The 24,736-nt window shown below is 36.8% G+C and overlaps 1 protein-coding gene across 1 annotated transcript in view; it reads left to right on the forward strand.

The window, feature by feature from the left end:
* Window positions 1-24,736, forward strand: part of NELL2 (neural EGFL like 2) — a 628,280-nt gene that overhangs the window by 253,897 nt on the left and 349,647 nt on the right. Inside the window, exons 11-12 of the mRNA XM_007937919.2 lie at window positions 12,916-13,007; window positions 20,141-20,243. Of these exons, the coding sequence (XP_007936110.1) occupies window positions 12,916-13,007; window positions 20,141-20,243 (195 nt within the window). The remainder of the gene's footprint in view (window positions 1-12,915; window positions 13,008-20,140; window positions 20,244-24,736) is intronic.

The following is a 24,736-nucleotide window of genomic DNA, read 5'->3' on the forward strand; positions in this document are numbered from 1 at the left end:
AGATAGAATACACAGGAATCAAATCAATTATACCTGTGGAAAGAGATGAGGCAGAAGCTGCTATCACCAGTCAGAATAAGGCCAGGGGCTGCCTTTGGAACACACCACCAGTTGCTCATATGCAAGTTCAAGTTGAAGGTGAAGTCCATAAAAGAAGTCCATGGGATCAAAATATGACCTTGAGTATATCCCACCTGAATTTATAGTCCATCTCAGAAATAGATTTGACAAATTGGAACACTAATGACTGAAGACCAGATGAATTGTATAATGATATCAAGGACATCATACATGAAGAAAGCAAAAGATCAGTAAATCACAGGAAAGAAAGAAAAGACCAAAATGGATGTCAGAAGAGAAGCCACATCGATAAACATTTCTATATGAAACCATCTAAATCTATGTTAAGTTAAACATGCATTTTTAACTATAAGCTATTACCACATGGGTCATCCTTGCTTCCTTTTCTTGCTTATCTATAAATTCCCACTTCAGCATTGAGAAACTTGACTTTCACTATCTGCCAACCATTTACTTGTCATTTTCAATATACATTTATACTAGTGTCAGAATTCTTAACTTCTACCCATGTGGATTATCAGCTAGAGTACAGTGCTTCTGTTCAGTTTCTTTTCATTTTATACTATAGACTTTACTCATTGCCAAATTCCCATGAACTTCATTCAGGTTCTTTCTTATCCATGTGATAGAATTTGATTGTTTTTTCACATTGTCCATTCCATCTTGGGATCCCTTGATCTCCTAAGTGATTTTTTAAAAATTTGCATACATTAAGGTTCACTCATTGTGCTGTAAAGTTCTGGAGGTTTTGACAAATGCACCATTACAGTATCATACAAAGTTGTTTTACTGCCCTAAATATCCCTTGTACTTCAGCTCTTTAACCTCTTAGATCCGTTTTTTAGTTCCCTGATTGGAGGTATTTCATCAGGTCCAGTCTTCTAAATCAGAGAACCTTGTCCAGGTTTCCTTTTCCTGCCTAATTAAATTGCATTTCATAGTCTGCCATCTTATGGGTGCAGATAAATCACCCCAGATGCTCTCTCTTCTTGACAACAGTACCCAGTTCTAATCCTAATTAAAGTAAACCATCCTTTGCCTCCTCTTGTTTCCCACTCCGTTTCTAGGCAGTGAGTAGCGGAGGCATCTTTCTAAATTCATATTTTTTTCTTTAAGTTGTGTTCTCATTGCTGCACACTAACACTTGTGTTCATCTCTTATTAACTTTCTGTTACCCTTTCTACAATGCTATTGTAAATATTTCCCAGTTTTTCTTATTCCCCACTTCACTGTTAGCCTTGCCACATATTTCTGTCAGTCAGGTTCTTCGCAGGAAACAGATGTCATTCCAGATGATTCAACTAAAGAATATTTAGTATCTTTAATTCAGAGACCACTTACAGAGGTGAGGGCAGGAAAAAAGAGAAAAAGAAGGAATCTTAAGACATCCTGGGACCAGCAACAGCAGGAAACTGATACCACCCCTGAAGTAAAAGTGATAAGAGAATGAAATAGTGATATTAGTTGAGAACCCCGAGAGATCTGGGCCTGTTTGAGGGGGTTGCTCTGTGGGAGCCACAGGCAGAGGGGGTTGCAACTCATGTCAAAGATGGACCTGGAGCAGGAAGAGAGTAGGTATTAGTACCCTGATCATTCTCTAATCCTACTCTCCAGACTGTTGCCGGTTCCTCCCACTGGTCAAACTTCCAACTGGAGGTGAGATAGCAAGGGATGCTCAGTGATGCATATATGGTTATCCACCTCTCATTATACCAAGCAGGACAGAGAAGGAAGGAGAATGGATAGGGTGTATGGCAAAGGGAGATTAACAAGCCCTCTATCATAATTCAATGCCTTAAAAAATTCCGTTCTTTTGTGAGTGCCCCCCAACTCCTCTCTACTGTACAACTGAGAAATTTTATACATATGTACCTATCCTACATATTCTGTCCATTTTTCCTATCCATGTTGCCTTTGCTGTACTGTTTGAAATCATGAAAGTAAAGATTAGTAAGATCAGAGTAGATGAATCAACATTTTTTTTTTTTTTTTTAAATCTAGGAAAGATTTGGAGATCAGGAATGGACTCAGTGGAGAGAGATTAACAATCCCAAGGGCATATGATTAGCAGGACATGGCTGCTTGGACATCTTTTCTTTCTTTGCTGTGTGATGTTGCTCTTTCCCTAGCCTTCCCATTTTACATCTTTGGTCTTCCTTTATTCTTTCTTGCCCATTTATTTAATGCTGGGATTCCTTGAACCTCTATGTCCTAGTATTCTTGCTTGATGATTTTGCTAAACTATCTTCATATATCTTTATCTTGTTTTGCTATACTGATTTCTAGGCCTATGAGTTATACTTTGCCTTCTGCCTGCCCTTTTAACTTGCTGCCAGACTGCTCCATGTGGTTTTCTCAGTGGCATCACAAACTTAACATTGCTCTTTTCATGACGTCCAAACTTACTTCACTCTTTGTATTCCCTGGCATTGTTAATAGCATCACCGTCTTCCCATCCTTCCAGCTGATGTCTCCTTTTTCAGGAATACTGCCTTTTTCTATTTTGTCTCTTTTTAAATTATTATTTTTTTTCCGTCCCTACATTGTCTCTAATACCCATTCCTCCTTCTTCTGTTTTATTTTTGAAAGCTCATGTCTATGACTTGGATTGATGCAGTGAAGTCCTAGCTCATCTCCTCATGGTTTATTTCTCAGCCATAGAATAAGCTTCTTAAAAGACAAGTTAGTTTGATCATTCCCATTCTCAGAATCTCCTAGTGGCTCAAATGTGACCTATGAAGTAAAGTAAAGCCCCTGTTTTGTTAATGGGTGGCTTCTGAATCTGTCTCCATCCTCCCTTTCTACAGTCCTCTTTATATTATCTCTCTGACATTCTGTATCCCTGTCTCACTGGTCAACTTTTTTATTCTCTGAATACATGATGAATGCTCTTTCCCTGGTTTAAATCCTATTCAAGCTCTTCTCCTTCATTTTCAAATGCTCCTCCTCTGTGAAGCATTTCCAATTCCACCCTTGTAAGATTTGCTTCTTCCTCTCTATTTCCACATGATTTCTAGTGAGGTAGATGTAGTTAGTGTAGGCCCCCCTGTTTCCCACAGTAGGCTGAATACTCATTGCTAGAGGGAGGATATCTTACTAGGACAGTGCCTCTTGGAAAGTAGGGTATCAAAAGTGCTTCTCATTTCCACCAGGTTTTGCCACACTTGCTGCAAGTCTTTATGGGATTATTTTGCTTCTTCTGTTTACCCTTTCATTGCTTTTTGCTTTTCTCACTCTTACTCCATCTAAACTGTACTTTTTAATTTGTTCCCTTCTTGCTGCTCCCTCTACTCTTTCCTTCTTCCTCCTTGTGCTTTCCCTTCTGCTTCTCCAGGTCTGCACTGTGCTTGCTCCCTTTGACCTTGTGCCTCTTCTCATCTCCTGGCTCATATCCTTTGCAAAGTGGAAGAAGCTATTAATATGTCTGTTAGGGATCTGCATTAAGGAAGTGTGCTTCTAATAGTGTTAACCACTCCCCAATACCTTCTCAAACAAAATAAGATAACCTTCCCCTTTGTTTTGCCTGAATATCAGAAAGGCTGTTGTAAAGCAATGCAGTTACTGTTTCAGGGTCTTTATTTATAATCTGGTAACTGAACAATAACATGTGGCTTATAATAAAAAGTACTCCATCTTACAATTCACAAAGCACTTTATGTTCAACAGTACTTCAGTATTACATTGAAACAGCATGCAGCTAAATGATGCCAGTCATTTCAGAAAAAAGTTCCACAAAGTTAAATAAAATATTAGATATTCAAGTTTTGATTGAGTTCTCTGACTTTTTTAGCAGTAGGAAAAGATACACAGAAGGACTGTCAGATGGATTCTAGTCCTGGCTTTGAAACTGACAATGTGCATATTTTTCCTTATTATATTATGCATTTTGTTTTCTTTGTAAAGTGATAATAAAATGTGTCGTGTCATCTGTGTTCAAGTTCTGTCATTTTAATAGTATTTGTGTATTGACATAATGTATCTTTTTTCTTCAAAACTTTAGTTTCATTCATTATTTTTCTTCTTTTTCCCCAGGGGACTAAATGAAGTGACTGCATTTTCTTTTATAAAGATTTAGCTCTATAGTACATAAGCCAGATTAAGAATAAAGCTAGTGATGGAAAGACAGCTAAATCAAAAGAATTTCAGACTATATCTTAGACTGTAATTTAAGTGGATAAAATTAGAGTCGAAAGCACTGAACATTTGACCCTTTCACTGTTATCCTTTAAATAGCCAACTCTTATTCTCCCAGCAATAGAGCCCCTCTAACCCAAGGACTGATCTGGACAGTATGTTTGAATTTTTGCCCTTGTTCTATTCTGCAAGTTATTTTTATCCTCCTTTGCCTTCTAAACCCACACTACTGCTAGATTCATGGTGTTTCAGGGCCTGCTCTCTTATTGCAAGGATAGGCTGCTGACCTGAATTGAAACCCCCTAGGAGAAGCACTCTTTCGGTCCTTAGAAGCCCATGGACACTGCCCATATAAGACAGGAAAGAAGAGTTGTGCTACTACTCTCAGGCTCTTATTTCCTAAACTCTAACATTACTTTTTCGAACAACTGAATTCCCAAACAATTAACGAGATTTAGTTAAAGAGAGCTATCATGTATAGTTAATGATTGTGAATTATTTAAACACTCTGAAATTCTGATCATTTTAAATAGCATTGACTCACAAAAGTTGGCTTTATTTAGGGAAAGGAGAAAGTTTTGCCATCAAATTGTCCAAACAGACTTCCTTTGTGCATGCTAGTTTATATTATTCATGCTAATAGGTTATTGCTGTGATGCTTTTTTACTAACCGATAGGAAAATGTGCTTGCATTTGAGATGCTCCTGAGTTACTCCAGTGGGAAGTAGGTTTCCATTTTACACAGAGGGCAAAATCTTTTCATGATACCCACTTTCTAGAACATTTATTATTTAAAAAAAAAAAAAAGAATAAGACCAAATGTAAAGGGGGAAGTGACGGTCAGAGATTCAGGTCAGTTGACACCGTGCTCTTCATCAAACAGAAACTTACCAAAAGTTTCAACACATTTTGAGAGTATATTATGCAGGACCAGTTCTAAGTGCTGAATAAGATCCAAAAGATAAGGAAGACTTGGTCCTTGTCCTCATTTAAGAAAGATAAGCAAATATACAACCACCTAGACCAAAGGAAAAGGTGTTAAGTGCTCTAACAGAGATTTCAGCATTGTCAAGGAGGGAAAGATTAATTTATAGCAGTTAATGCTCAAGACTTTTATTACAACCATATTGTTAAGAACTGACTCCAAGTGAATCTAGGTAACCAAAAAAAAAGAAAGAAAAATTGTGGGCTGGATAAATGCAGTATGGCTTATTTGAGTCTTCTAAGAATATTGAAACACTTTTAGATTGTTTGTTTGACTCCATGGAATCTTAGCATGCCTAATGAATGCAGTTAGTGTATATTCTTTTTTTAAAAGATGTAATAAAATACATCTATGCATAATTATGGTTAATGAGATATTTTCTCACCCAACAATTTTGATTTGTGTATGGCTAACAATTATTGTGTTGGCTCAGAATACAATAACTGCCATTATAAATGGGATTTAAAGAGCCCCCTTGAAGGAAATCAAGATTTCAAAGAATGCCATATAAAAGCCACTAATAAATAAAACTCTGCCTTTAATAGCCAGTTTAACCAATCCAAAGATCACTTATACCTGGTATTTCCAAAATTTTTTATAAAGAAACCATAAATCTAATTTCTCACATAAATGAATTATACTGGTTATCTTCTTGATATCTATAACTTTTAATTTTTTGTTGGATCATTTTTAAAGGATTGATGTCAGTTGGGAATTTTAAAGTGCACTCATGTGTTTTCAATCCAATCATAAAAAAAGGAAAAGCTAAATATGTAGTGAGTGAAGAAATATTTAGATGTGAAATATGCCATGTCCTTTTGCTCATATATTTTAAAACATTTTTTAGATATATTTGGATAATTCTTTCTACAAAGGTTTACAGAGTTGGTTTAAATCTCATTAAAGGGTCCTGCAATTGCTATCTCTGCATTATTGACCAGTAAATCAGGATTTTAATATGTAGTTTCAGAGTTTTATTGGCTTTTTTTAACTTACCCATTTCTTAATCTGTGCCAAAAACTACTTTTTATTTTTAACAACTGATGACTTTCAAATTTGCATTCATACTATCTCCTGTCTCCTTTGCTGTTAATTGTATTTATACTGGGAGAAATAATAAGTGGAAATAATTCACATTAATTGTTTTTACAGATTCTCTTGTAATTATTGTACCAGTAACTATGTAATTAATGATGCTTAACATAGCCTTGGAAACACATATACAGCAATTGTTATATCACCCCATTGACTCTCACCAACATCTTATTAATGTCCTCACCTATGGGTGAACAGGCTGTGGACTGGGTGAAATAATTCACATAGAAAATAATGTGAATTGTACTCCCTGGAGTTAGTGGACAGCAGTGTAAACTATAGTTGTAGTCAGTATGCATTTGACATTGGTTAATATTGATACCTAGAAAGAATAGCTAGAGTGCTATGAATCAATCTGATTTCATGGAGGTCTAGCTTATTAGTCTTCAAAGTGATAAGTCTATTTGAATGAATTAATATCCACTTCTGTATCTTATACTGTATATACATAATATACTCAGTCAATCACTCAGCATAGATCTTTAAAAATATGGCCTAATTAATATAATTCTGTCTGTTCTGTTGGAACAGTTCTAACTCAAAACAACCCTGTGTACAACAGAATGGAATGCTGCCTGGTACTGGGCCATCCTCACAATCATCGCTATGTTTGAACCTATTGTTTTAGCCACTGTGTCAATCCATGTCATTAAGGTCTTCTGCTTTTTCACTGACCCTCTGTTTTACCAAGCTTGATGTCCTCTAGGGACTGTTGTTGTTATGTGCCATCGAGTTGGACCTGACTCATAGCGACCCCTCTTTGGGTTTCCAAGGCAGTATCACTACGGAAGTAGATTGCCCCATCTTCCTTCCAAGGAGTGGCTGGTAGGTTTGAATCACCAGCCTTCTGGTTATCAGTCAAATGCCTTAGGCACTATGCTACCAGAGGTCCTAATAACATGTCCAATGTATATGAGATGAAGTCTCACCATCCTCACTTCCAAGGAACATTTCTGGGTTGTACTTCTAAGACAGATTTGTTCTTCTGGCAGTCCATGGTAACTTCAATATTTTCACCAACATCACATCATAATTGAAAGGCATTAATTCTTCTTTGGTCTTCCTTATTCATTGTCTAGCTTTTGCATGCATATGAAGCAATTGAAAATATCATGGCTTGAGTCAGGCATACCTTAGTCTTCAAAGTGACATCTTTGCTTTTTACCACTTTAAAGAGGTCTTTTGCGGGAGATTTACCCAATACAATACCTCATTTGATTTCTTGACTGCTACTTCCATGGGCATTGATTGTGGATCCAAATAAAATGAAATCTCTGACAATTTTAATCTTTTCTACATTTATCTTGATGTTGGTTACTGGTCTAGTTGTGAGGACTTTTTTGTCCTTATGTTGAGGTGTAACCCATACTAAAAGCTGTGGTCTTTGATCCTCATCAGTAAGAGCTTTAAGTCCTTCACTTTCAGCAAGCAAGGTTGTATCATCTGTGTATCACATATTGCTAACTAGTCTTTTTCCAATCCCAGTGCTACATTCTTCTTCATATAGTCCAACTTCTCAGATTGTTTGTTCAGCACACAGATTGAATAAACATGGTGAAAGGATAAACCCTGAAGCACACCTTTTCTGATTTTATACCTATATGTGTCTGTGTATGTACATACACACACTGCAGACACACGCATGCACACCCAAACTAGTAAAGAAACAAAGCCTCTAAGAATATGTGAATATAATTTAGTTACCAAAAGAAGTTAATGAGTGAAAAAATGACTATTCTTTCATTGTTTTGTTGAGGAGGTGATTTTCTATACTGAGGAAAGGTAAGACAGCTGGTGCTTTTCAGTTAGGGAATTCTAGAGACTTCCAGGTAGCTGTTGTGACCCACTATGATTAGTGTGATCTTTGAGGCTTTGCCTTTGATGCCTGCAGAGGCTGGCCTTGATAAAAATCGGGGTATAAGCCTAACTTTCTTTCCTTCTCCTTTTTTGACACTTGATCTCCCCAACTCCATTCCTTCATCCTGCTCTTTGGCTGCCTATGACCTCATTTATAAATTACTTGGAATTTTCCTTAAAGCTGATATACATTCAAAAGGAAAAAAAATCACTTTTTTTCTTCTTTAAAATTCATCTGTTCTGTGTTTTATTCTCTCATGCCCTTCTAAGATTTTGAAACTAGACCTCTTAGTGATTTATAGTGAATTGTTATGATATCTACCTGTATTGGTTATTCTTCCTGACACCTCCCAGCTACTTGTTTCTTTTTCTCTCTTCCTTTGCCCTTCTCTGTGCCCTGAAAAGCTGATTTATACAAACTGCATAACCCTGGTCCCCTTGCCAGGTGGCTTCCTGTCAGATTTGCCAGTGGGAGGCACTGGCAGGAAAATGGGAAAGGAGGAAGAGAGCTGACCATGCTTCTTCCCCGCTTCTTCCCTGCACCAGGCTGTGTTTCTAGCAGTAGCTGTGTTTCTCATAATTATAGCTTCCAGTAGATACCTTCTCCTTCATGGGCTCCAGAAAAATTGTTTTCTCATGTTCCTTATCAGCCCTCTGGGATGATAACTTCCTACTGTGCTAGGATTTGGATCCTTTACCAGCTGTTGTTCATTCACTTAACTTGGATCCAGCTGCCTCTTACCAGTTTACCACTCAGTCCCCTCTGGTATCATAATATAACTTAAAGAGTTCCTCAATTTTAGAACTTCAGTTTGCCTTTTATTATAATTAGTTGTGTATATATCTACCCTACTAAATAGTGAGGTCACAATCACGTGTCACTCATCTTTGAACCCCAATACCTAGCAGGGTTTTTGTTTCTAGCATGTAGTAGGAGCTTACTAAACATTGTTAAATACATAGATTAATATGACTGTTACACTCTCAGCCTGCTCCTAGAAAGACCTAATGTTGTTCTAATATTTTCACAATTTTTTGAAATTGTGGTTTTCAGGAATAATTGTGGCTTTTCTTAGTGTCTTAGTATTTGTTTTTCCCCTAAAGAGTTGAGGCAAGGCATACTCTGCTAGTATTATTGAGTTTTTATGCTAAACTTCAGACTTATGAAGAATCACAAAAACTGATGAAAAAGAAACAAGACAAAAGTCATATACTTTGGGTTTTCTCTCAGCCAAGTTCACCCTGTTTGTGCTCACTGCTTGAAAGAGAATGAAGCAATTGTGATCTCATTCATTTTCGTGCTTTTCCTCTCTCTGCCAAGCTCCATTTAGTGCCCTATTGTCCTACAAGTTGCCTATTTGAGTCTTTTGAATTAAGAGTTTGAAACAGAAGGTCCATCTGCTCTGCATGAATATTAAATTATCATAAGACTTTGTATAAGGAGAGTTTACCCTTGTGTGTGTGTGTGTGTGTCTGTGTGTGTGTCTGTGTGTTTAACAGTGTTTCTTTTCTCCTCTGTTATAAGAAAGACTGGGAGCATTAGTTTGTTTTTTTTTTTTTTTTCTCTTCAGCACATCTTTAGACTTGAATAGGCTGAGTTATCAAGTCACGTAATATAAAAGGCTTAGAAACCATTGAGTGGCAGGTGCTGAAGAGAAATAAGAAAGCTTTTATTTATCCTCATTATCTTATTAAATGTAGCACTTATTAAGTGTAATTGAACTTTCAATATGCCAGATCTTGGTATATTGAGGTTAAAGCATGTGACTGCTAACCAAATTTCAGTGGTTGGAACCCACCAGACAGTCCGTGGGAGAAAGTTGAGGCAGTTGTCTTCTGTAAGGATTTACAACCTTGGACACCCTATAGGGAAGTTCTGTTCTGTCTTGTAGGGTTGCTATGAGTTGGAATTGACTCAATGGCAATGGTTTTGTTTTGGTTTGGGACCACATAAGAAAAAACACACTCTAAATAATACATATTGGAGAAACAAATCTTAAAATCAATCAGGTTTATTAAGTAAATGCAGATGCTATTTTAATTCATAATACGCTAGATAGTTTACAATTAACAAATCTGTTTCACTTTGAATATTCATGAATGAGTAAGTTCTAGCCAATGAGTAAGTTGTATTCTTTTCCAGCAAGCTCCAAAAATTTAAAATCAGTTTCCTATTAGATGATGCTATGTAGTGAATTTGTTAATAAAAGTAAAGAGATCAGTTGAAGGATGGCATTTTAAAATGTGCATGGTTTCTGTTATTTAAATGTGGAGCTTTCAATAACTTTTCAGTAAAGGTAGAAGTTGGATTACACTTAAGAAGTGAATACTTGTACAACTGGATACATATTGCAATATCATTAAGGGTAAAACCAAAAACCAAACCAAACCCACTTCCATCAAGTTGATTCTGACTCACAGTGACCCCCATTGAGTTTCCAAGGCTGTAAATCTTTTACAGAAGTGCATTGACTCATCTTCCTCCCACAGAGAAGCTGGTGAATTTGAACTGCCGACCTTCTTGTTAGCAGCCAAATGCCTTAACTACTATACCATCAGAGCTCCTTATCATTAATAAAAGTATGTATATGTATATTTTTTACTAACTATTATTGTTAAATTGATGCTTTTAAAGATAATGGGAAGATGTAACTTCTTTTTTTCTTTTTAAATTTTATTTTAAAAGCTTGTTTTACATTCAATGTTACATGTACATTTAGTTTCCCTCCCCATTTACCATGTCCAACCCTAACCCAGTCTCCTCCCCTCCCTACCTTGTAACCCTCCCCCGTGCCCCTCATATTTATGCACTCCTGTTTGTTCTGCATTTCCTCAGTTTGAAAGTTGGCCGTCCTGTGCCCCTGGTCCATTTCTCAAAGAGATGTATTACCACAGAGTATGTGGGTGCATCATCCCGGGTTGAGTGGTCTGCATGTACATCTTGTTAACTGTTGGGCTGAGAGCCTGCTCCTGGGGGTGAGTTTTATTCCAGGTGTAGAATGTATTCCAGGGCCGAGGGAAAGACTTTTCTCTAATTTACACAGTAGAATAAAAGGACGTGTATACATTCACTTTGTAAAATATGTGTAGTTAAAAAATCAAAAATTAGATTTAGTAATAGGTAAAACAAACTGCCTGACACTGAGCAGGTTCCTGTGTGAGGTGATCACTTTCACTGGTCTATTGAAGTAATTAGCTCAGCATGGATCTGGGTGCTAAGGGGCTCTGAAGCATCTACAATATTGGGTGTACTTTCAAAAAAACAGTACAAAATTATGAAAACAAAAGTTAGTTCAGGGTCTTGAAAGGTGCCTAAGCCATAGAAGAGTCTTGAAGTTTAAACGCCATGAGTTCAGGCTACATCTATCTTTGTTTAAATGATGAGTCAACATGAGTATGTGGAACATTCCTTAGAAAACAAGCTAAGAATTTCTCTAGGCTAAAAGTTTGTGTGACTTGTAAATACCTGACAGATTTCAAAGAAAAATTTATTTGATAATCTATAAGCATTTTCACAAATTAAAATTATGTTTTTAACACTGAATCTGAAGTTCTATTTTAAAATTTTATGTCATTGGGGTAGAAAGCAAGGCAGGGCCAGAAGAAGACCTTTTAACATTTTACATGGGCTATCTGGTACATAACAACAACAACAACATCCTAACACATGTGTGGTGTCCTTTGGTGGGGCAAATGGTTATTACCCTAGGGTGGCAACTGAAAGATTGGAGGTTCCAGTCCACCCAGAGGCACTTTGGAAGAGAGTTCTGGCAAGCCACTTTGAAAACCTTATGGATTACAGTTCTAGTCTGACACATTGGGTTTCCATGAATCAAAATGACTCAACAACAACTAGTTTTTTAACCTTTATGTAAAAAAAAAAAAAAAAAAAAAACCTGAAAACTTTGCTGTTGAGTTGATTCTGACTCCTAGTGACCCCACAGGATGGAGTACAACTGCCCTGCAGGGTTTCAGAGACTGTAATCTTTATGAAAGCAGACTGCCACATCTTACTACTGTGGAGAAACTGGTGGGTTCTAACCACCAACCTTTAGCTACCAGCTGAGTATTTAACCAGTGCACTACCAGGCTCCTTGACCCACATATATTTGGATATAAAATTATAATAGTCCCTAAAACATAAAACTTTCATTAGCTTTTTTTCTGATTTTTGTTTTAAAATTCTGTAATGGTACATCAAAAATGAATTTTTCTCATATTTATGTTGACACTGATTTATTGCTCCCTAAACCAAAACCCAAACCAAACTCACTGCCGTCGAGTCAGATCCGACTCATAGCGACCCCTCCTTGGGTTTCCAAGGTGGTATCACTGCGGAAGTAGATTGCCCATCCTTCCTTCCGAGGAGTGGCTGATAGGTTTGAATGGCCAGCCTTCTGGTTAGCAGTCAAATGCCTTAGGCACTATGCCACCAGAGTGCCCTTAATACGCTTCTTGGAAGCAAGGTCCTAAGGAAGACATCATCTATCAGACCTGCCGTATGCTTATTGGAATTAGTTTTTAAGGGTCTAATTCTTATCCTTTTTGTACCTTGTTTTAGTCCATGAACTTAACATGGCAGTAACTCCTGAACCTACATGTGCCTTATAGTAGATTGAATTTAGGTTTATAGTCATTCAAACTTCTTGAAAAATTGTGTGAACATGTGCAATACTGTTGCAAAATATATGAACATGTCTACACTATTTTTCCTAATAACAAGTAAATATAAATATGTTTTTTTTTTTTTTTTTACTCTAAAGCAATATGCCAATTTCAAGGACGAGCCTACTTTGAAGGAGAAAGAAATACGGTCTATTCCTCTTCTGGAGTTTGTGTTCTCTATGAGTGCAAGGTAAGGAAATTCTTTTTTGGTCCTTTAAAATTATCTCAATTATATAAACACAGTAAGCTTTCCTGTGAAAACTCATACTTGTGATACATTTTCAAATTTTAAGGCTCAGAAAATTCAAAATATTAATTGTAATTTAAATGTAAAGAAATACCCATTTTATTGCAAACAGACCCATTGTTGTAAAATAATTTCCCAATGAATAAAAATGCTTTTTTGTCAAGTTAAAGTTTTATGAAGTTGTCTTATGTTTTCCAAATTCAGATAAGCTCCTGATTTACTGTTGTGAAGAAATTGTAGATAAAGTTACTCTCATTCCATTGTCACTCATTGTTTTCACCCATGTGAGAAATAGCACTCAGTTCAATTAAAATATGAAGCTCACCTAATAAAAATGGGCTGTTGAATGGGAGGAGTATTTTAAATTATTCAAAGGGGAATTCCTCACAAATTTACTTTCCATAGTCTCTTGACATATGCTTCTGAAATAAATGTGATTTCTTTGAACTCTGTTCCTTGACCTACTAGTTGAAAAATTAAATATGATTCAAAACACTTCCCATAAACTATAATGTTATATTTCAATTGTATTCTAGCTGAGGGCTGATTTTATATATGCATATGTGTGTGGGTGTGTGTATATATATATATATACACACACATATATATACACATACACACACATACATACACCCCACACACACACACACACATACATACATATATGTGTGTGCATACATATGTATTATGTATATGTAGGTGTATATACATATATACATATATATGTACATATAAATTATGTCAAAAATTAAGATAGGTGATATTTTCTGCTGGCATCATCAGTAAACTGTAAGCATCTGTCTTAGGGTTTCCTAGAAAAGCAGAACCAGGGAAATAGATAGATGTATGTATGGATAGATAGATAAATAGACAGGCAGACAGATAGATAGATATAGACAATGAGAGAGAGAGAGAGGAAGAGAAATTGACTTACTTCAAGAAATTGGCTCACATGATTGTGAGGGGCTGGCAAGTCCCAAATCTGAAGGTCAGGTGACAGGCTGGAGACACTTGCAAGTTTACTTTCCAAGCTCTGAAGGTCTGACAATGGAATGAGTGAAGTATGCCAAAATACATATTTATAGTTTGGAGGCAGAACACATCCTAGGGAAATTCCCTTTTCACCTGATTGATTACATAACTTCAGATTACATTATGGAAGATAATAGGTATTACTTATTACCAACTGATTTAATCACATGTAACTACTTCATAACATCAACTAGCTTAATGTTTGGCCAAAACCCTGGGAACCACAGCCTAGCCAAGTAGACATGTAAAATTCACCATCACAACATCTATATGATTATGAAGGGTTAAGGAAAAAAAAAAAAAAAACCTAAGAATTTTGCCAAGAAATACTAAATATGAAAGAAATCAGCTATAAACACTTATACATCTTAAGGTCAAGTCCATTCGGATAAGCAAGGAGAATTTATAAAGAAAGGCTGTGACAGATTTGGACACAAGAAAACAGAAGCTCTGATTTCTTCATGCCTATTTCAAAGTAATCTAGTACTTTCTTTTGGTTTAACTTGGGTCTCTTATGATGTAGTTAGCCATCTCAAAGATAAGAGAGCTGAGGCATGTTGTTGCTGTTGCTAGGCATAGTCGAGAGGCAGTTCCAACTCATGGTGACCCTGTGTACAACAGAATGAAACACTGCCCAGTTCTATGCCAGCCTCACAATCCTTGCTATACTGAGCCCATCGTTGCAGCCACTGTGTCAATCCATTTCATTGAGGATCTTTCCCTTTTTTGCTGATACTCCACTTTACCAAGAGTGCTATCCTTTTCCAGGGAATGGTTCCTTATGACAATATGACCTAAGTAGGTGAGACAAAGTCTGGCCATTCTAGCTTCCAAGGAAGCATTCTGGCTGCACTTCTTCAAGGACAGATTTGTTCACTCTCTGGCAGTCCATCGTTCTTTCAGTATTCTTCACCAACACCACAACTCAAAAACATCAGCTCTTCTTTGGTCTTCCTTATACATTAGCCAGGTTTCACATGCATACGAGGTGACTGAAAACACCATTGCTTGGGTTAAGTGCACCTTAGTCTTCAAAGAGACATCTTTGCTCCTCAGTACTTGAAAGAGGTTTTTTGCAACAGATTTGCCTAGTGCAGTCTATCGTCTGATTTCTTGACTGCTGCTTCCCTTGGTGTTAATGTGGGACCAAGTAATATGAAATCCTTGACAACTTCAATCTTTCCTCCATTTTTCATGATACTGTTTATTGGTCCAGTTGTGAGGATTTTCATTTTCTTTATGTTGAGGTGTAATCTGTATTGCAGACTGTAGTCTTTAATGTTCACCTGTAAATTCTTCAAATCATCTTCACTTTCAGCAAGCATGGTTATGTCATTTGTGTATTGCAGGTTTTTAATGAGTCTTCCTCCAATCTTGATGCCACATTTGTCTTCATATAATTCACCTTCTCAGATTATTTGCCCAGCATATATATTGAATAAATATGGTGACAGATTACAACCTTGATACATTCCTTTCCTGATTTTAAACCATGCAGTATCCCCTTGTTGTGTTTGGACAACAGCTTACTGGTCTATGTACACGTTCTTCGTGAGCACAATTAAGTGCTCTGGAATTCCTGTTCTTCTCAATGTCATCCATTATTTGTTGTGATCCACACAGTCAAATGCCTTTACAAAGTCAGTAAAACACAAGTAAACATCTTTCTGGTATTCTTTGCTTTCTGCCAAGATCCACCCGAAATCAGCAGTGATATCTCTTTTTCCACATCTTCTTCTGAATGCAGTTTGCATTTCTAGAAGTTTCCTGTCAATATGCTGCTGCAACCATTTTTTTTCATTATCTTCAGCAAAAATTTACGTGTGTTTGATATTAATGATATTGTTCAATAGCTTCCACATTCTCCTGGATCACCTTTCTTTGGAATGGGTATAAATATGGTTCTCTTCCAGTCAGTTGGCCAGGTAGCTGTCTTCCAAATTTCTTGGAATAGGTGAATAGGTGCCTCCAGCATGGCATCTATTTGTTGAAATATCTTAATGGATATTCTTTCAGTTCCTGGAGGCTTGTTTTTCTCCAATTCCTTCAGTACAGCTTCGACTTCTTCCTTCAGTACACTGGTTCTTGATCATATGCCAACTCCTGAAATAGATGATCATTGACTAATTCTTTTTGGTACAGTGACTCTCTGTATTCCTTCTATCTTCTTTTGATGTTTACTGCCTCATTCGATATTTTTCCCATAGAATCTTTCAATATTGCAACTCTAGGCTTGAATTTTTTCTTCAGTTCTTTCAGCCTTAGAAATGCTAAGTGTGTTCTTCCCTTTTGGGTTTCTAACTCTAAGCCTTTGTACATTTAATTATAATAACTGATTTTGTCTTCTTGAGCTGCTCTTTGAAATCTTCTGTTCAACTCTTATCATTTCTTCCATTTACTTTAGCTACTCTCTATTCAAGAGCAAGTTTCAGTCTCTTCTGATAGCCATTTAGTTTTTCTTCCTTTCCTGTCTTTCTAATGTCCTTTTGCTTTCTTCATGTATGATGGTCTTGAGGTCATCCCACAATTCATCTGCTTTTCAGTCATTGGCATTCAGTGGGTCAAATCTGTTCTTCAGATGGTCTCTAAATTCAGGTAGGAGGTGATCAAGGTTATATTTTAGTTCTTATGGCCTTGTTTTAGTTTTCTTCAGCTTCAACTTGAACTTGCATATGAGCAGTTGATGGTCTGTTCCACAGACAGTTTCTGGCCTTATTTTGGCTGAAGATATTGAGCTTCTCCATCGGCTCTTTCCACAGATGTAGTTTGTCTGATTCCTGTATATTCCATCTGGCGAGGTCTATATGTATAGCCGCTGTTTATGTTGTTGGAAAAAGGTATTTTCAATGAATATGTCATTAGTCTTGCAAAGTTCTATCATGTGATCCCTGGAGTCATTTCTATCACCAATGTCATATTTTCCTACTACTGGTGATTCTTTGTTGCCAGCTTTCACATTTTAATCACCAGTAATAATCAGTACATCTTGATTGCATATTTGGTCAGTTTCAGCCCGCAGAAGTTGGTAAATCTCTTGATTTTCCTCATTTTTGGCTTTGGTCATTGGTGTGTAAATTTGAATAGCTGGTCTTGTTTGTAGATGTATGGATATTATCTTATCACTGACAGCATTGTACTTCAGGATAGATCTTGAAACAGTTTTTTTTTTTTTTTTTTTGATGAATGTCATGCCATTCCTCTTCAATTTGTCATTCCCAGCATAGTAGATCCTATGGTTGCCTGATTCAGCATGGTCCAAACCAGTCTATTTCAGCTCACTAATGCCTAGGATATTGATATTTATGTATTCCATTTCATTTTTGACAACTTTCAATATTTATAGGTTCATACTTCATTCATTCCATGTTCCAATTATTGGTGGATGTTTGCAGCTGTTTCTTCCCATCTAGAGTCATGCCACATCAGCCAGTGGATGTCCAAAAAGCTTTAATCCGTCCATGTCAATAAGGTTGATTCTACTTTGAGGAGGCAGCTCTTCCCCATTGCTAGTTTGAGTGCCTTCTGACCTGAAGGGCTCATCTTCTGGCACTGTATCAGACAGTGTTTCAGAACTGTTCATAAAGTTTTCCAGTAATATATCAGGCAGTGTTCCACTCCTATTCATAAGGTTTTCACTGACCTATTCTTTGAGAAGTGGATGGCCCCTTCCTTTTTCCAAGTCTGTCTTAGTCTAGAAGCTCTGCTGAAACCTGTCCACTGCAGGTGACCCTGCTGGCATTTGAAATACCAGTGGCATAGCCTCCAGCCTCCCATCAACATGCATGCTACCACAGTACAACAAACTGACAGATGAGTGATGGGAGCTGAGGCATAGGAATATTAAAATGAATTGTTGAACCTGTGCTTCAAGGTGGATTTTTTTCCCGTATGAACAGCCCTACACTAAAGCTATTTTGAGTAGAGTAGCTCCCACTATAGGTACAGGGATTGAAAGACTTAGAGTGTGATGTAATAATTCCAAATGAGAAAAGTGAATCAGAAAAAATTGCTTCAAAGAAGATGGACACTTTAATCTGGTGATTTCTACTGGAGAAGAAAGTATCAGCTCTAAATTTAAAAATTTTGAGGGCATTTGAAGTTTCTCTACTTAAGTGTTTGTATGAGTATATAAATATAGTACAGATACATACTTTTTATGTAATTAGAGTGTGTCCTATGATAGTGATAATTATGATTGAAAAATTTACTGGGATAGTTGCCTGTTTGATTTTAAAATAGCTGTAAAGTTACTTGATTTTAATGTTGCTAGAGGTCTGTATGTAGGTAACATTGTAGATGCTCAGCAAATATTTGATAAATAAATGACTGTTACATTGTATTTACTCAAACAAAAGAGATAATTTCCTACCCTTTTACATCATGCTATCTAGTAGGAATATGATACAAGACCCATGTAATATTTATTGAGCTAAAATTTCTATATTTAACCCTATGTATGCATAACATTAAAATTTCAACGTAAAAATAATTAATGGAGTAGTTTACATTCTCTTACTGTTCTGTGTCCTCAAAATATTGTGTGCATTGTACACTTAAATGTACTCAAGAGTCATATGTAACTATGGGCTATTGATTGGGCAACACTGCTGTATATATTATCATAAGCTTCTGTAGTTGCCAACTGAATTTTTGACAATAAGGACTTACACCACTGCTTCTGCCTTCAAGACTCAACTCCTTATTTATATTTCTACATAATGGATAGCTCTCATTCTTCCCTTCTCTGGGCCATCAATTCTGATCCTTGTTTTTTCCTTTTATTGGCCTTGAAAATGAGTCCTGGAGAGTCTATGACTTTAAAAATAACACAGAGAAGAACACTCTAAGATTCACAGATATGATATTACTGTTACTGTCAAACCAAAGCATTTGATTCTGTGGTAGAGAGGCATAATGTGTGTGTGTGTGGGGCGGGGGCAGTTGGGGGCACTTATCCCAGGTGTAAGTCCAAGGGGGCCCCCAGACTAAGCCAGGCATGGAATCACTCCCATCCCCCCACCCCCTCCAGAAGGTCAGTGTTGGGGGGAGAGGGGGTGGTGCAAATCTGGAGATTGCCCTGGATGCTCTTTACCCTCACTAAGCCTCTACCACTGTATTCATGTCTCCTGCCACTTTCTGCATTAGAGGTTATGATTTAGAGAAGGTTCTTTATATAAGTAAGCCAGAAAAATGGCACATTCATGAAAACAGTATGTAATAGAAATGACAGCCAAAAATCTGAGCTATTAAGCAGTAGTTAAAGTGGAAGCCTGAAAGTTCCAAGAGTTATTTTATTATTTATGTACTGGAAAACATAATATAGGACCCTTGTTCTTAAGACATTAGTGATTGATGGTAGAGAAGCCTATTGTTTGCTTCTAGGGCAGGGCTACTACCGTTATCAGAAAAGTATTTTGTGTTTAGATTTCTCTCTGAGAAGGATATCATCTACTCTTGGTTGCTAAAACTATAATGATTTCACATTGATCTGTTTATTCATTCAGTATTTTTATTTTTAAGGCCAATTATATGCCAGAAAATGTGTTAGGTGTTCATTCAAAAGAGAGACATGGACCCTTCTCTCATTTTCCCCAATGCTCCTTTACCAGAATCACCTGTCAACTTACAGTAGTTTAGAAAACTTTGAAATAAGCATGTATAACAAGTTCAGTTTTTATTTATTTATTTATTTGTCTCAAAGGGAGCTGTAGATCTAATTCAAGCTGTATTTTTGGCACAGTTGCCATCTGGATTTGCAAATGTGGGTAAAACCAACAGAAATTTGCAGGACTATCCAGGTGCTTACCAAATTGTAGACCTGGCTGCACTAATATACTCCAGTTCCCAGTGCTGCTTGCCTGTTTTGAAGGAGTTGTGATTTAATTTCAGGAATGAGCTTTAACCTATGAAGAGGTTCTAAGAATTAACATTTTATTCTTATGTTGGAAGAGTCTCTTCAGATGTTGGATCTGGAAATGTATCAGTAAATATTAGTAAACCTTAATTAAGAAGTTTGAAATTATTTCTTTCCTATTGTCCAATAGGATCAGACCATGAAGCTTGTTGAGAGTTCAGGCTGTCCAACTTTGGATTGTCCAGAATCTCATCAGATTACCTTGTCTCATAGCTGTTGCAAAGTATGTAAAGGTAAGACATCCTCTTCTCACCTCCCCCACTCCCTGCTTTTTTTTTTTAATGTGAGATTTACATGTGTGAGTATGGGACACCAGTAATTGAGCAGTGGAATTTTCACCTTTTATGTGGGAGACCCTGATTGGATTCTCAGCTAATGCACTTATGTGGTGCTACCACCTGTCAGCAGATGTTTGTTTGTTGCTGTGATGCTAAACAAGTTTCAGTGGTGTGTCTAAAGACAGACTAGGAAGAAAGGTCTGGCAATCTACTTCCAAAAATTAACCAACAAAACCCTATAGATCACAACTTTCTGATCACATTGTGCGTGAGGGTGCTTTGACTCTGGGACTTACTCAACAGCAATATCAACAACCTGTGCATGAGTCATTTTAGGAGGCTGGTACAGTTGACATTAAAATAGAAATTCCTGTATGCAAGTTATTTCCAAAGATAAATATTTCCCTAAAGATTTTCCTAATTGCTTAATATTGCCAGATGGACCTGGCACACAGTAATTAGTGAAGGCATATTTATTGCTTTGAATTTAAATCTATATGTCTCACCTCTGCTAGGTATACCTCTCTCAAGCTCTAAATCTCTAAACTACTACTCTTTATTTGCTTATTCTGAGTCAGTACAACATTGCTGATGACAGTTATCAACAATGCTGTTACTTTTTTGACAGTTACTGTTGTTTGGCAATGGTTTTTGGTTTGATAATCATTTCTTCTTTATTGCCTAGCATACTTTCCACTATCACTACTTCAAATTCCTTTAGAGAGTTCTCTTCTCCCTCACTCATAATCTGTTTGTCTAATGAGAAGATAGTGGCCATCAGATGTGCATTGCTTATTCTGTGGGATCTTTGTGATGATAGGCTTAGGACCAATAAGTAGAAGATATTTAGACATTTAGTTGAGTGACAGAAACTCTAAAATTAGATCTAGTCAGAAATGTAATGCTCTATCTCAGGAGACAGTGAGTTCACATCACTAAAGGTTCTTCAGCTTGGTAATTTATTATAGTTTCAAGTATTTAACTACAGTATTAATTACACCCACTCCTAACTTACCAACATGGTTAGGATCCAAAGACCAGGTCATTATGCAAAAGTTGCCATTATGTGAAAATGGAGGATGACCACATCAGATCATAAAATGGAGGATGACTATATAATTACATAACTGGCTAATTACATCATTTCATTACTGCTGAATCACTGAGAATCATGCCCAGCCAAGGTGACACAAAACCTTAGCCATCACAGCCAGCGGTACTCTTGCCTCGCACCTCAGAATTCGTTACTGCCAGATGTATGTTGTTAATGTACAAAATAGATACTGGATTTATTATGATGGTCATAAATATGAAATACCAAATAACTAGATAATCAATAAGTAAGGCGTATGTGATATGCAACTCTTTAAGATCAATCCAAAAATACCTTTCTATATTGAGATTATATGTTTATGAATCTGTCTTTTGCATTAGACTGTATGCACTTTGAGATTTTGAGAGCAGGTCTGGGCCTTTATAATATTCACCTCTATGTTCTTAATACCTAGTGTAACATCTGGAAGGTAGTTGGTACTCATTAAATGAACTACTAGCACTTGTTTGAATGATGGGCTTTATGATGAAGCACAATATGGCTTAACTAGAAAAAGAAACTTTATAAAACATATACCATTTTGTTTCCTTTAACGTATTCTATTAAAAGTAGACTTAAAATTCCCACTCCCATTTTTTAGCAGGGTGATACAGATTTGTTTGTTTGTTTAAGCTCCTTTCATCCATTCAGTTAAAAGTTTCAAAATCTAATAACAAAGTGTTTTAAGACTTGTCTGTCCTTCTGAGAGCTTTCAGGTTAGGCTGTAAGAAATAAGGAACACTTCTATAAATAACTACAATCAAGGAGGCATATAAAGAGGGCCATTAGTTTTCACCCTCTTAGTGTCTGAGAAAGTACCTTGCACAGAAAATGTGTAGAATTTGATATGAAACAGGGAAACTCATTTTAGTTATTTCATGTGATTTGAAACTGGACTCTTAGTCTCAAGCTTGACTGGAGTGTCTTTGGCAGCCTAAGGAAGGCTATATCAGTACTTCTCAAACTTCAATATGCATACAAATACCCCAGTAGTTTTATTAAAATGTAGATCCTGATTCAGTGGGTCTGGGTTGGGGCCAAAATTCTACATTTCTAATAAGCTCCTATATGATGCTGGTGCTGCTGGTATAATATGCATCTCTAGTAAGGTCCCAGGTGATGTTGATGCTTCAGGTCAGGAGAACCACACTTTGAGTGTCTGTTGCTGAATAACAAACTTTCCCAAAATTCAGTGATGAAAAACAGCCATTTTATTATTATTTATCACAATTTGAGGGCCAGGAATTTAGAAGGGCTTGGCTAAGGGATTCTTTTGTGCTACTCTATCCAAAGACTCTCTTCCCCATGCACTATGGTACTCAAATCAATCATTTCACCTACTATATTTCCTTCAAAAGCTAATGCACCCCTCTCCTGCACACACTCCTTACTTATTTGTCTGTGTTCTCCTAGCTCTTGTAAGCTCCACAAAGTCAGGACTAATGCCTGCCATTTCTGCTTTCTTCACAATTGGATACCCAAAATGGTTCCTGGGACATAGTAGGGTACTTAATGAATGCATATCAATAAATATTTGGGTCCATTAACTGATGCAAGAAATATTTGTTGAGTAGCTAATGTATGCCAAAAGCATAAAAACATATCATATGGAATTTTAATAGAATCAAAAATGTATTAGACTGTAAAGTGCTATGTATGTATATATGTATATTTATTCTTGGTAAAATGGAGAAACTGTACCCACCTTGACTGGTATAGGATATCTGTGTGACTTATTATTTCCTTCAGAAGATTGACAGTCAAATAGTTCTTCAGAATGCTGAGCCTGTGTTAAATGAAGACTTCTTTCCTCTCTCATACTCAGTTGCAGTCCTTTCCTTATTCTACTTAAGGAGAAGTTTAGGATATACCTTTTAAAAATTAGTAGGTGATTTCATGGGATGAAATTTCATTTTTCATTTCTTCATTACATTGCTTAGAATTCATCTCTTATATGTTATACAAAATTGAACTCAGTTACATGCTGAAAGCTGGGCTGAGCTAGAAGGTTCAACATGGCCTCACTCTTATGTAGGCCATCTTGGTAGGGATAACTGGAAGGCTGGGCACAGCTGGGGCTCCTTAGTTCTCCCTGTAATCTCAGGACCTTTCTCTGTGATCTCTTTAGCTGATTAGATTTCTTAAATGGTGGCTCTGGACTCTTACAGGCTAGCTTGAACTATCGTTGGTCAAAGAAGTCACAGGCTAACTCAGATTAAAATGTAGGGGAAGTAGGCCCATCATAGACAGGAGAAGTATTTAAAATTTGTAGCCATATTTAATCTGCTGGACCTGTCCAGGGATTACTCAGAAATTACAGAAGTGAATATTCTAGAAGTTAGTCAAGGTTGAATAGAACATGATTTGTGTAAGAAGCTGGGTTAGGGTCTTTCAGATGTCAGATGACCAGAGAAGTCCTGGTCACATCCATTTCTTCTTCTTTTTTTTTTTTTTTCCTAAATAATACTGTGTTGTTGGTGAAAATGTACACACCAAAATTGTTCATTTTTAACAATTTTTATACATATTGTTCAGCGACATGATTACATTATTCAATGTGTCAACATTCCCATCATTTCCATTCTGGTTGTTCTGTTTCCATTAATCCAGCTTCCTTGCCCCTAGCCCCTTACCTTTTCATTTTTGCTTTAAAGTGATCTTAACTGTACAGTCTTATATAGATGATTTTAAAAAAGAGCTCAGTACTGACTGGGGTATTTTTTTTAATTTCATGAGCCAATTTGTTATTTCACTAAAAGGTGACCTCCAGGAGTGGTTTCAGTTCTAAGATTAAAAGCAATAGTGTAGGGGGTTATTCTAGTCTTCACAAGTTCAATAAATCTTCTCCCCCCTTTTTTAAAAAGAATTTGGCTACACACACACACACATATATTTTTTTTCCCCTTCCCATTCTATCTGGGACCATCTGTTGTGTTCCTGATCAGAACAGTGAGTACAGGTAGCTGGATACCATCTAGATCTTCTGGTGTCAGGATAGATAAGGCCATGGTTCATATGAGCTATTAGTCCTACAGTCTGCAGTATGGATTATGTCTCAATATAAAGAAAACAAAAGTCCTCACAACTGGATCAATGAGCAGCATCACAATAAATGGGGAGAAGATTGAGGTTGTCAAATAATTCACTTTGCTTGGTTCTACAATCGATGCCAACAGAAGCAGCAGTCAGTACGTTAGATGACGTGTAGCATTGGGAAAGTCAACTGCGAAAGAACTGGTTCAAGTGCTGAGGAGCAAGGATATCTCCTTGAGGACTAAGGTGCACCTGACACACGCCATGATATTTCCAGTCGCCTCGTATGCATGTGAGAGCTGGACAATGAATAAGGAAGACC

The sequence above is a fragment of the Orycteropus afer genome, unplaced genomic scaffold (genome assembly GCF_000298275.1).
Source record: "Orycteropus afer afer isolate SDZICR_OR568_19922 unplaced genomic scaffold, OryAfe1.0 scaffold00045, whole genome shotgun sequence".
Taxonomy (NCBI): Eukaryota; Metazoa; Chordata; class Mammalia; order Tubulidentata; family Orycteropodidae; genus Orycteropus; species Orycteropus afer.